This window comes from Halyomorpha halys, unplaced genomic scaffold (assembly GCF_000696795.3).
Source record: "Halyomorpha halys isolate HHAL.00 unplaced genomic scaffold, Hhal_1.1 Scaffold33.1, whole genome shotgun sequence".
In the NCBI taxonomy this organism is placed as follows: Eukaryota; Metazoa; Arthropoda; class Insecta; order Hemiptera; family Pentatomidae; genus Halyomorpha; species Halyomorpha halys.
The window spans coordinates 877,106-891,803 of record NW_027109698.1 but is presented as its reverse complement, the minus strand read 5'-3'; the positions used below and the strand labels follow the sequence as shown (position 1 = coordinate 891,803).

The following is a 14,698-nucleotide window of genomic DNA, read 5'->3' as shown; positions in this document are numbered from 1 at the left end:
TTGGTAGTATCTGCATCGAACCTTCGGGTTCGCTGAGCCTTTATTATTATTAAGTAATTAATAAATAACACCATTTTTGTGCAATATCTTTTTATTAGGTAATCAAACTCGCAACGAATCTGATATGTTTAAAGATTTCATGTTTCTAGCCTTATAAGTAATTATTAATTGCAATATCAACTTGGGACAAGCTGTCTGAGAACAGAAGTTTGTGTCATTTGATTTGCGCCTGTAAAGTTTGCAATAATTTTGAACTGCACTTCAGGAATACAGATCCAGTTCCACGGTGATAGTTTTCTAGAAGGCTACACGATGCTGAATTGAGGGAACGGCATCAGGTAAATACAATTCAGGTTATATTTACCTATATTTTATAGGTAAATTTATATATTGTATATCAACACTGAACCGACGAGTAAACATCCGAGGTATAGACCGGAGCTTAGATGGCAGGATTGCATCAAGACTTATCTGGTAGATTTGGTCTGGGTTGCCGTCAGTGTGTTGCCAGCTATAGTATCGGCAACGAACTTTCGGGTTCGCAAAGCCTTTATTATTATTAAGTAATTAATAAATAACACCATTTTTGTGCAATATCTTTTTATGAATGAATTTATAGCACCTTTTGGTCTATCAAGTTTTAATTATAGTTTATTTTTAAGACTAGAAATTCCGTTTTCCAATTATAATAATCAATTTCTGAATTTATATAATTTTTAAGAGAAATATAAGGACTTAACAAAGAATTTAATTTAAATATATTGATTTCTGTCTGTTTTTCAAACATTTTTAACTGAAAATTTTGCTTAAACACTATTTATTCGATATTCAAGTTTTGAAAAAAAAAATATTTTACATTGCTATTTTTATTTAATTAATAAATCAATACTTCAGGCGAAAGAACCTCTAGCATATGGGATATTAGGGAAAAGTTGGGTTTTTGGAGTAAAGGTTGCCCACTTTTCCTATACGGTTGCCATTTGTAATTTTGATTAAATATTAAAGCCAAATCACTTTCCACGTGAATTATACCTTTAATTCCAATGTTCTTGTTGATTAGAAAAATGTTAATTATCTAATAATTATAGTTTTCAGGCAGTAGTTCAAATATGAAACGGTGAAATATTTCCCATTAGAAGGGAAATCACACCATCCTAACAAGAAGTGAAAGACCGCAGAAGAAACCACAGACTGTGGAACAGATGTAAGCAGAGCTACAGCACCTCCAATCTCCAGGCGGCCCCTTTGCCCTCTATTGCCGCAACGACACTAATGACTGTAAGCAGATATCGTGACAGTCGGCACATTAGCATCTCCTAGGCTTCCTTATTAGTAAATCCTTATTTGTCCTTAAGCAGGATGCTTCCAAAATGGTCAACTAACCTAATCACTATCTCGGCGACTGTACTACTTTTTGTCGAGTAAGTCACTTCATGGAAACGAATCGGGAAACAGAATGGTCATTCATTACTTGCTTTCACTACAGTTGAAAATTACGGAACTATAACTAGCTACAACAGGAAAATAACTTGTTAGAGATACATAGCACCCCAATTATATTCTGTTTAAGATTATTTATTTGTTAGTACTTTTCAATTAGTATTTCTTGGTCTTTAAGAAATACTAGAACAACGTTTGAATATTTATCTGTTATAGAGAACATTAGACATTTTATGAAAGATAGTTATCGTAAATGGTTATCATATATCACAAGAGAAATTTGATTTGTATTAATCTTTATTACCCATGTATAAGATGTCTTATATCTTACGTCTGTCTAAATATGTAGATTCACTTTGTTGGACATTAGAAGCACTTATTTATAAGTAAATTTTTTATAAAGGCTGAAACATTCTAAGTATAAAGGTATTTTGTTTTAGATTTATATCATTTACCTCCATTTAATATTTAAATACTAATATAATCCACCCATCAGAATTTAAAACTAATTATACAACTTTATTAACTATTAATCAGAATGACTGAAGAAAAAACTATCTAGGACCTACCACATAAAACACACTGAACAAAAATAAAATTATATAAGAATATTTTTATTTTTTTTATTTTTTACATATACTATGCATAATTATATAACCTATATTTTTTAGGTTTCAGCATTTTAAAGTTTGGCCACTTTCAACATTTTTTTCTACTTATACAACCCAACCATAATAGTATATAGTTTCATAAACACTTCTTCATGGAACTCAACAGTCGTAGATAATTTTTTCTTGGATTGTTTCATCTACAATATATATTAATTAAACAGGGAATATTCTTTTACATAGCTTTAACAAAAATATATGTTTAAAAAAAAAAATATTTGTGATATATTGTGAATGAAAAGTCCCTTAAAAAATAACCTACAACTGACGTCTAATATTTCCATGGAATCTTGTTTATGAAATAAAATAATTTTATAAAGGCGAATGGGATGTAAAAGTATAAAGAAAGGTTTGAAAATAGCTAAAGATAAACAACCGAAACGTTACCAATATATTATATGTAAAAAAAAAAATTATTCTTATATAATTTGAATTGATAGTTAAAAATGTAAAAAGGAATCCCACCAAAAAAATAAATAATAAAATTGTTCATAAAAATTATATTAATTTTAATTCAATAAATTACATCTATTCACGCTAACAGTATATTAATGTAAACATCACAGAAAGAATATTAAAATTTATTCTGGAGACAGAAATTATGATATCCTTTTACATTAATGTTGCACATTCTTAAATATTCGAAATAACAATTTTTTTTCATATTTATCTATTCCCTGTGATTTGCAGATAAAATAAAAAACATCTAATAACAAAAAAAAGAGCAAGTATCGTGTCTATTCTGCAAGATTAAAAATAAAAAATAGGAATATACGAAAATATTCAATAGGATGCTAGAATTGTAGTGGATTTATTGTTATTTTCTTGTTTGAGTAAATCAATATTCAATAGAGAAGATTACTATTTCAAAACAGCCCTTTTTTATGATTTGTTTTCCCTCCCTACTATCAAAAGTTTTTATCCGCAGAAATGGAAATTTTACTTATATTTTACGTTTTAGACAACAAGGAATAAATTTAGTTCCGTGCGTTTGTATGTCGGTGATGAAATCAACTTTGTGTTGAGGCATATTCGATCAGAATCCTACAGCGATTTTATTAGATTCCGTCCATAACTTTCGTTACGCTTTCATAAACATATTTTCCCCATCATTCCTCTTATATTCTAAAAATGGCTGATCCGAGTTGGCCCAAATTCATAGAAAAGTTTGGAACTACAGTAGTGTAGGTGTACTATCAATTTCATCAGATTCTGTCAGCTACGTTTTCTTACATATGAGAAAAACTCGTTTCTGAATATACCTTCATTTGAATAACGGTTTGTCAGGTAGATTTTATTCTCAAATGGCAAATCATTTAGCTTGAAATATGGTTAGTTGTCTTCCTAATATAAATCTCCATAAAAAACGATAATTTGGAGAAAATATTTTTAAAAAAACAGTTAGGAAACTTTACTGATTTATGTCAATAGCAGACGTTGTTGTAATAGTTCATATAATTCAAAACATCATTTCATACAAAGAATGTTTGTAAACCTGAGATGAATTCTGGAGATTGATACATTTTATATAAAATAGTTTTATTATACTTAAAATTAATAAATATTTGTAAGCAATCTTCCTGTAAAATTTGGTAAAACATATTATATTGCATTTTTGGGTTTCCTACAAATGTCTATGGAGCATATCTGCTGAAATTGGTTGAGCAGATATCAAAAAATCTATTTATATAAACATTGCAATGTTGTTGCTTTTTAAAATTTAATTTCGATCCATTTTTTAGTTTGTCCTTGTTGGAAATAATCTCGATAGCACATTATTTATTAATAGATGATGACAATTTAATTGATGAACAGCCCTAATGTATCATAGTATAACTGCTTTTAATAAATTAAAAACTCATAATTACCGGCCTTTACTTACTCATTAATTTGTTAATGGATTAAATTTTCAAGGTAATGATAGGCATGCGATGTTTATATACATAATTATAATTACTTAGAAATATATAAATGTATTTCAGGGAAAATTTAAAATTAATTGATTAGACAATTAGTTTTGGATGAATGGATAAATCCATATACTGTACAATATAATAAGACAAGCTAGATAAAGGAATCATCACTAGCCCACGATTTTCCGAACAATTGATGAAGCACTAAACGAGGACCCATCATGGTTTCATGGATTGTATACATTCGTGATGTTTATTGAAGTTAGCCGTGGTAGCTTCAAATGATCATGAGAACACAGTTCCATGGCTCTTCAATTATTTCCTCAGATGAGGGGTCAGCACGCGAAATTTCAATAGAGATATTGAGAAACACGCATCCATGTCGAACCCCATTTTGTAAGTCTTCACCTGATTCTTTAGTGAGCAACTTATTTACATGTTAGGGTTAATTAAGACTGATGTGACTTAAATATTTTATGAAATTATGTTATTTAATTTCCATATAAGTACCGTAAATATACTTTAATAGAATTATAATATACTTTAATATGAATTTAAAATATACACATTTTTTATGCTAATGTGTTAAATAAAAGGTGATTTGTATAGAAATATAATTGTTAGTAAGTATATTTCATAAATTTATCAAAATAAAAAATGAAACTGTGAAATATTAATTGGTACATTTGCTTGAAAGATGAATCAACATGGGCATAAAATCGTAACAATGTTAAACTTGGATATATCAATTTAAGGTATGACGGTGTAAATGTATTATTATTATTGATAGATAAAATGTAAGTAAAAAAAATCAATATTTTATGGTCTCCCTGAAAATGCTCTGAGGAGAACGCTGGAACGTTGGAGACAAATAAAGATAATTGAGAATAAAGATTAAGACAAGATTAAACGAAGATACAATAAGAATATTACTGAAGTGGGTATCAAAAGCTTTTAATTATTAGAACCACATTAAATAAATGTTTCAACCTGCATTGTTATCAATTTCTTATATTGTGCTGAAAAAGGAATAATGCCAAAAAATATTCATTTTGCTTTACCTTAGAGGGCCACTACAGAATTGTTGAACGGTAGTAATAAATCTGTATAAAAAATACCACAGTTTAATACTTAACTTTTAAAGTTTAATAAATATAGTTTATAGCAACCTCTTCACTAGGTAGGAAATTAGTCAAATATATTTTATAAATAAGAAAGATGAAAATGTAGCTTAATTATGGTTTAATTTGGAACTGATTCAAAATATAAAAATGGGGCGCTCGTAGCTCAGTGGTTAAAACACAGTCTTACCAATTTTTTATATCTATTTGGCGGTACCGATTCGAATCTGGTCTGGGGCATTGATTTTTTTCATTGAGTGGCGGTCCAACAAAATGAAAAATCACCTCCAAAAAAAATCTAACAATCAGTTATTCTTTTATTTCCAATTATTTCATCAATTTATGTATTTATTAATTGTTTTCATAAAATGAAAATGAAAAATGTAAAATGTGACAGTCCATGGCTGTTCTTCAAATGTTAGCTAGAAATTATAAAAAGATTTTTTTTATCGGCAATGATGAACGTTTCACGAAGTGTTTCATTATCTTTCTATAGACTGTCCCAAAGCTGGTAGGGCTGTTAAAAAATATGTTTTTGTCAGATATAACACTAACAATATAAAACAGCGACATTATAGATAAATATAACGGATAGCAGGCTCTACTTTATCACGGTTCTATAAAGACTTGTGCTAATTTCGTAAACGATGTAAGAATCAGGGATAAGATTATTATGAGTTTTTCGCCTCTAGTCTTAATTACTTTTCTTCCTCATTTCTCAACAGCTTCAGCCATAACAACAAAATTATAACATATGTAGTATCCAGGATTGCATGTATCACCTACTTTCGAAAAATGGTTGCTGTTGTCATATGGATACTTTTAAAAAATGGTATGTTACCTAACATTTATATATAATCTAACAATAAAAAGGAATCAATTTTTTTTTTAAATTCACCTCGAAATGAGTGTAATTAAAAAAAAAATGCTTAAAGTTTCGTAATGATTTTATTGCGACTGTAAGTATTTTTTTAAATGAAATAGATTATAGATTTTCTGCCAGATAAAGTATTAATTACTAAATATAACCATATTATAAATCCAGAGTAATTGTTTTTTAATAATAGTTCCTACTAACTTTATTCATAATACTGTTTTGTTTTTTCCACTCATCCATGAATACTTTTGAAAATTGTTAAGTATATGTTTAATAAATACAAGTATAATTTCATAATAATATTTATATTTTGAAATACTTTATAAAACGGTGCGAATAAATGCTGATTTCTATTTGTTCATTGTTCTACGATCTTGATAGTATTGGCAATAATGGTTTGTAGGAAGGAAAGGGTTTTAAGAAATGTATTTAGGAATTATATTAATTAACGTTTTCACTTAGAATATTTTCATACCAATGAAAAAATTATGGCTTGGTAAAAATCTCGGCATTAGTTTCCTAGATTTTACTTAAATTTCCAATTATAAAAACTGCCTTTTAGATAATTATGATTTTAAACAATGATTTACTATAATATTTGATTAATAATAGATCTATAGAGATTGGTTTTAGACTAATTATGATCTAAAAATGGTTAAAATATGAAATAAATTATTATTTAATTAAATATTTATTATTAAGATAACGTATTTTGTAGGTTTTTTAATACAGCTTACAATATCCAAATTCAATACTTAAAAAATATCAATAAAAGATAATCGATGGTTCTAAATATTGTATTTTCTAGATTACATTATTTTTCATTAAAAAAATATCCTGCTAGGGTAGATAAATATCCTGCTGAGTGTATATAAGCAATAGAATAATATCTTTTAAATTTAATTTTATTGTTTTTATAATTTATTTCCTTATATATGGGATGATCTAGGGAAACAAATTTTAAGAATAAAAAAAGTTCTGTAAAAATTTGTTTTAGAGTTAATGATCTTTCATCTCCACTAGATTTTCGACAAAAGTAACTAAAAAAATAAGTTTACAATTATTCAGTTACATAATATTTTAAGCTGAAAGAGATCAGCTTGATTTAATACAAAATTAATCTGGCTCAGGTTAATAAATATCATTTTAAGAAATACTCGAAACATTTAAGTGTTGGTCGTACAAAATTATATTATGGTGGCTTATCTGCAGATATTTAGAATTTTACAAAATCGGGATAGAGCGGACTTTCTTGGGGCTAGATATCTATCTTTTCAAATTTCATTTTGCATTCAATATTTGTTCAAAGCTATCGGAAAACGTAGATATTGATTATAAATATTGTCCTAAATTCTCAATTCGTTCGAACTCAAACAGGATTCCTCATTTATAAGAATTGTGAATATCTTTAACAATAAATTCTGAAAATAGTTATTTAAAATGAAAATTTTGAAAAAGGCATTAACAACTAGAAATATATATTGATTATTATAAACAATGATTGTTTCATAGTTATTTCTCCAATAATGTCAGAAATAATCTTGTAAAAAATACTTTTTTTTTATAGGTATAAAGTATTGATTTATTACAAGTAAATTTAGGTGGAGAGATATAAGCATTTATTAAAAAATTATCTTAATAAATTGTAATTGGATTACTTGCATTTATTTATTTATAAATAGTTACTTTACATTGGGCTCTTATATTTTAAAACTAAAATTAAAATCTTTATATAGAATCTATTTTTTTTTCTAATACTGTTTGATATGATATATTAATAAAATAAAAAAAGTAAAGTTTAAATCCTGTAAAAAACAGTTGAATTAAAAAAAAACTGACATCAATGTTCATCATCTCATCATCAAGAATGTTGATTAATATACATTCCATTAACATATTTTTAACATTATCAACATAGAAAATATTATGTTGTTAGAGGGCTTAAATTGAACACTGTTCATTATCAAATTATATACCAATCTGTCAAATAATTATGATATATATCTGTCAACTGAAGCCTTTAACAAGAAAATTTCATTATTCTCTTTTTTAAATTTTAGGTAAATCGTTAAAAGCTGTCACCTACAATAAAGCTGAATAACTCAGCTTATAATGGAATTTTCTTGCAGATTGTATTAAGACTTCAGATTTCTTTATTTAGCTAACTTTATTTTCTTTTAATGCAGGTTGTGGTTCTTCGCGGATTTCCTTAAATTAAAAAAAGTGGAGGATGAGACTTACGCAGTTTTTCTTAACTTATTATATTTAAATTATATAAGTCAAAATCAGTAAATAGTATTATTTTCACAACTTACTGAATTTCAGATCAAGTTTTGTATGATTTTTGTGCAATCGGTCCATTTGACTTTTAATTAAGTAAAACTTCATTATCCACTATTCTAAATATTTCAGGTTTACACAAATTATATTAACCAATCAATTTAATTTAGTTATATGTATTTATTTTATTATGTTTTTATTTTATAACATGTTTTAGAATAGAACTATATATTTAGATAATTAATATTTATTTATAACGTTTGATTTTTTTATTTGATTTTTTTAAAGCAGACAGATAATAAATTAATTATGAACAAGGTAGGACTGTAAATATGATATTTTCACCAGAAAATACCTTTTCATACTGAAGGAAAAAGTTAATTATATATTATCATTTTTTGTTTCTTCTACAGTGTAAATCTTAATATAAGTTGCTAAATTTGATAAACATGTAAATATAGAATAACAATTTCCATAGTTATTTTTAGAATATAAATATGTAATAACATCTAAAGGTGATTAAGTAAATAATACTACATTTTCTTTGCACACTTTTAACAAAAACCTTATATTACGTTCATATAATAATCAAAATACAAAAAAATTATAATTTAAATAGTTTTCAGAAACAAAAAAATTACAAGCTACAATAGTTTCATTAAAGAGGACATCTACCATTTAATTATACTGAAATGTGTTAACTAGTGTCATTAGTGACATTTTCACAGATAATTTAAGATAAAATGGTTTGAAACTTATTATAGCCCATATTAAATTATTTATCAATTTAAAAAAAATAAATAAATGTATCCGGAAAATTCAATAAAAATCTTTTTATAACAAATTATAAAAACCTGAAAACTTAGTTTTAATTATGAAAAATAATTTTACTGAGGGGAAATATCTGTTAAAATAAATGGGAAAATTTCTTCAAAACAGCAACATAAAATAATGCAAGTTTGTCTAAGAAAAAAAAGTTATTAAAATTTCATTTTTGATAATGCGAGTTAATAAATTGTATTAGTATTTATGTCATCTAATAATATCATATAATAAATGAAATTATAAAAAAAGTTATATAATTTTTTTTTCTATTTTAAAGTGAAAGTATTCGGTAAACTTTCATATTTTCTAATGATTTCCAATATTGTTGTTTGTTATAACCATTCAGGTCTGATTTCCTTTTTCTTTCTTATTATTGCCTCTCTGTTATATCCAGACCGTGTCAAAGAGCAATTAATATACAATCGCATAGCATATAGTGCTTACACCGATTAAATAAAACATGTTGCTCCGGAAAAACACTATTACCTGTGAGCATGATGAAATATCGTTAATATTAAAAGGCAATCGTAATTTTATATTTATAGAAATGCTCTGTTGATTATTCAGTTGGTTCCTTCCTACCGAAAAATTGACACATTCATATTAGCTTTTTTTAGCTTCAGCTGTGAAGGCTCTTTATTAATTTACTTAGTAATTCTTCCTTGTGATTGGAACATGCATATATAAACTTTCTTTCATTTTTTCTCTTCATTTATATGAATCTCAGATACCTAGATACTATATACTATCTTCTTCAATCCATAAACTCATATTTTTCATGCGAAAATTATAACCTTTAAACTTTTAAAGTAAAAAATTAAATTTAGAAAATAAAAACCAAAATCCGGTTTGTTTCTATACAATAATTTGCTAATAATTTTGTCTAATGATTTTTTTAATATAAATATATATATTTTTTAAAGATTTTTCGAAAGGACTTTGTGTCTTATATAAATACTCTTTGGCATACATTTATATATTTTCTGCTATCTTATTATAATGTGATTTCTAAGCGCTGATTAATAACGGAAAATAATAATTTTCTTCTGTTAATATTACATTCAATACCTGAACGGTTGATGTTGGGAATTAAAAATATATGCACAGTATTTTATTATAAGTCTGGAATAACACAAATTCAATTGATTTTATAGACAGTTATCAATTTATAAAAAGTTTGGATGCATACATAAAAAAATATGTTAATGCGTTCAAATTCTATCTGCATTTTATTTGATTATATCTGCATTTTATTTTATTTCAAAATTGCTTTTTTTTTTTTTTTTTTATAGCTACTTTTTCAGTTTTTATCGAAATTTAAAGTAAGGGTTAAGTAATAAGGAGCAAACAAAAAACAATTGTTTAAAGGAATAACCAGAAGAAATGTAACTATGGTCGTAACTATCATAAGGGTGCAAATTGATGACAAGATAACTTTCTGCAAAATTCTTGTGTTTTTATATAAATTAAATTAATAAATATAATATAATTTATATTTTTGGAGGGATTATTCAGTGAGAGTCATTCAGTAGAGTAATATACAGTTTTGTTTCTGCTTTACTGTATTTGCAATTAAAATAACATAAATATTGATGATTAGTTGAATAAATAACCGCATATGAACAAATCTCTCAACAAATAAAAAGAATAAGAAATTAATTAAATTATTTCAATAAACAACATAATTAAAAATTAAGTTGCACTTAATTTTAAATAAAATGGCTACTTGATTAAGTAGTTTGCCTGTGCTTTTCCCAGAAATTAGACTCCTTCCTTTTATTTATTTCAGTATTTATATATATTATGTTAGCATATTTGGATTTTATTTGATATTTTTATAAACTTATATGACATAGAAATACACATAACAATACACTCCACATGATACAGCAATACACTTTAAGAATAGTCAACTTAACACCTATGCAAAAAACATATTGATAAATAGAATAAAAAAATATTTGAACATATTGCAGTGAGAACATAATATATTCTATGTTAAAATTAACATAAGAGAACCAGCTAATATTATTAAGGCATGAAAAACATAAATAAAAAAAAAATAAAATAAAACCTTTATATACTAAATCTGGATAATTGTAATATTTATCCTTTTAATTTGATAAAATAAATTTCATGCTCTCAAAAGAATTTTGAGACACTTGTCTGAGAGAGAAGTGACCAATTTTCAAAAGATTTACTCATGAAAGTATATAAGAAACTATAATTTATATTATTATCTCTTTAAATATGATAACTAAATTAACTGTAATATACTAAAAATATTCATCTTTTTTTTTGTATTTATCTGCGATATAATGAGGAATGTGTTTATTTATTTTGTAAAAGGGTCGTCGAAAATCTGTAAATCAAGTTGTTTTCATTAAGAAATGAAAAAAATATTTTTCACTGGATGGTAAAGACTGCTCGGGCATGTATTAATTTCATAAAATAATTTGGACGATCTCAACAGAATTTTAACACTCTTGTATAAAAAAGTGAACATTTTCAAAACATTTGTTTATGAAGGTTATAAGTTACTATATTTAATATAGTTATCTCTTTTATGTGATCTACAATATAATCAATAAAAACTAATTATCTTTTTTTATTTTTGTACTAATCACAATATAATGTTGTCAATATATCACTGACATTTATTTTATTTTGCCATATATTTATTTATATAATAAAAAGAGTCGTCGAAAATCTATTATCATATCTATTCTTTACTATAAAAAAGTGAAAAATTGATTTTTCTATAGGACTATGAAACATCTGCTGGTTAGACTGCATAAACCTGTTATAAATTCGGTGGTAATGAAGAAAAAATTACAACGAAAAATCAGTAATTTTTATTTTATAACACTCTAAAGCTGTAGGTCATATTAAAAAATCTTTACAATTTATAATTTAGTTTACTTTCCAAATGATTCCTTAAATGTCTAATTATTTCTCAAATTTAAAAAGCTAATATTAATTGTTTTTTCAACTCAAATATTTCTGTAAAAATACGACAGGTATATTATAGTTAGTAATATTTTATTTTATTAATATAAATCTGAGCTTGAATTGAACCGGGTAATGATAACTGCAGTTACGTTGCTCTTTATTTGTGATTTTCAAACAAAATGTCTATTTTCCTCAAATCTGTGCAACACAGAGACCTATTATTTTATAAAAACATAACTGAAATATAAGAAAACGTGTGATTTCTTCGCTAGCACTTTTTTGAATTCCCATCGTTTTATTCTACTTATATTTGATTTGACACTTTATGTATATTATAATATCATCTATCGTATGATTGAAATCACGTCCTATGATTTAAAGAGTTTTTTTTATATTTGTAAGATACCAAGTCCAGTTATGTTACATTACCATATAACTGAAATCACGTTACTTTGATTTAGTGATACGAACTTTTTTTAATTCCTCACTTTTCGCCGATGCTTTACCTTACAGTATTAGCCCTAGTGTTAATTTGACATATGAGACTAACCTGGCCTCTTTGGCTGTACGACGGTAAAGGCGGAGTGTTCTCCGATAGGTACCCTGGGTACCCTGCAATCCAGCGGGGCCACCTCCATCAGACTGCCGTGCCACCCCCACCGCTTCGTCGCATGCGTCTCCCCCCACCTCTCCTCTTCCTTACCTACCCCTCTCCTCGTCCTCTCTCCTTCTACCTAAAAATCTGTCCCCCTTCCTCCTAGTAGAACTAAAAGAATAATTTAAAAAAATAAATGAAAATTAAATATATCCTGGGGATTCTTCTTAATTGCAATATTGCAAAATGTTTATGAACAAAAAATATTCAGTCATAGGGACTAAATATTGAATATAGGTCCTTGTAAAACATATACTTCACCTTAATGTGGTTAGTTAGGGGGATTTTAAGATTCTAAGATTATTTCAGGCAAGAGAAATTATTCACTTGCCAAATTTTTAACAATACACTATTTTATATTCTCCTATATAGAATTGGGACCAGCTATAGAAATACAATAGTATTTTTCTCAACACAACCATCCTATCAGATGAACAATTCATACATAAAGCACAATTTTTTGTCAAAATTAATTAGTAAAAAAATATTTCCAAACCTTCAATAATACATACCCCAACTCAAGTTCAAGTACCCAACTATCTTACAAAGTTCACATTCGGTGGAAACTGGTGAGCGAAAAAATAATCTACACAGAAAATGGATATAAGTCCTTGACCATTCGTTCGCTTATAAAAGTATAGCGGAAATCTGAAGTATTAAAAAAAGAAAATCGCTTAATATTGACTTTATTGCTCACTATAAGAAGCGTAGTCGTGTGAGAGGGACACAGGATATATTCCCATCCTGTGTCCCTCTCACACGATCTCCCCTAATAATTTAAAAACCGAAAAGTTTGAGATTTTACAACCTATTTCAAACTTCTTAAAATTTTGATAAAATATTAAACTTTAATTTAATCATCTACAAATTCAAATCGCATAATGGCAAAGACAAAATCGAACTCAGCCTTCCTAAAAAATAGATATTTTTATTGTTTGCTTCCGTTCACCTTAGGGACTTCTTGCTTAAAAATCTAAGCATTTTTATAATATAAGTGTATCTTCTTAAATATTCAGTATATCGCTTCTTATTATTATTTTGTTTATTGTCTAATGTTCTCATGTATTATGTATTATGTAATATACAGTTGTAAATTTCAATAAAGTTATTTTAAAAAAATGTTCTCTAGCTTACGGCTGATGTCTTCAAATGTATTCATGTACCCTACATTGTGCCAAATTCTGAAATTGTTGAATCCTTTAATATTAATGATCTCGTAATCGTAGATACTGGATTAATTGAGAAAAAAAAGATTTAATTCTTTACAATCTATATCTGCCTTCCCTATGAGGTTGAAGTGTTTCATTATTAATAATACTTTTAATCATACATAACTCGTTCAAAATGATTTATTTTAATTTAATTTTCTTGATCTTATTGTTTATTTACATATTTACTCTTAAATTTATCTGTATTTCTTTTTTTCTTATCTGCAAAGTGATAATATTATTTCAACATTATTATTTATGTTCTTTCAATTTACTTTTTCTATAATAAATGCTTATTTATTTATATTTAATCTATATATTGTATGACTGAACACTCCCAGCACTTATTCCTGTTCCCCTCGTCTGTGATAATTGTAATATTTTCAATAAATGTTTTAATTTAAAAAAAAAGGAATACTACTTTTAATATACTTAAGATCAATGACATTATAGAACTGAGGAAACCGAAATAGGAACTACATAATGTTTTTATTAATGTTAAGGGAGTTTATAGTTAAGTATGTAGGTCGAGTTTCAATAATAGTCTTAAAAATGTAGTAACTGCAACTTACGTCAAAGAGTAGTATTATAATACTATGAAATATAGTTTAACTTACTTTTTGTATTTTGCGACAATAGTATAATCTTTTGATCATAATAGTTAAGGCTGAGTGAACCCGAATGTTCGATATTTATCTAACCAAAAATCTGTTCTTCTTCAACCTCTTTTTCACAACTTACAAAATAGTTATATATATA

The 14,698-nt window shown here is 26.3% G+C and overlaps 1 protein-coding gene across 3 annotated transcripts in view; it reads right to left on the bottom strand.

Moving 5' to 3' along the window:
* LOC106685769 (zinc finger protein Gfi-1b) overlaps positions 1-12,743 on the bottom strand; it is a 108,150-nt gene extending 95,407 nt beyond the window's left edge. For all 3 annotated transcript variants that reach the window (XM_067047888.1, XM_067047889.1, XM_024364340.2), the window contains exon 1: positions 12,627-12,743. In XM_067047888.1, coding sequence (XP_066903989.1) covers positions 12,627-12,714 — 88 coding nt within the window. In that variant the 5' untranslated portion in view covers positions 12,715-12,743. The remainder of the gene's footprint in view (positions 1-12,626) is intronic.
* Positions 12,744-14,698: the final 1,955 nt, after the last annotated feature.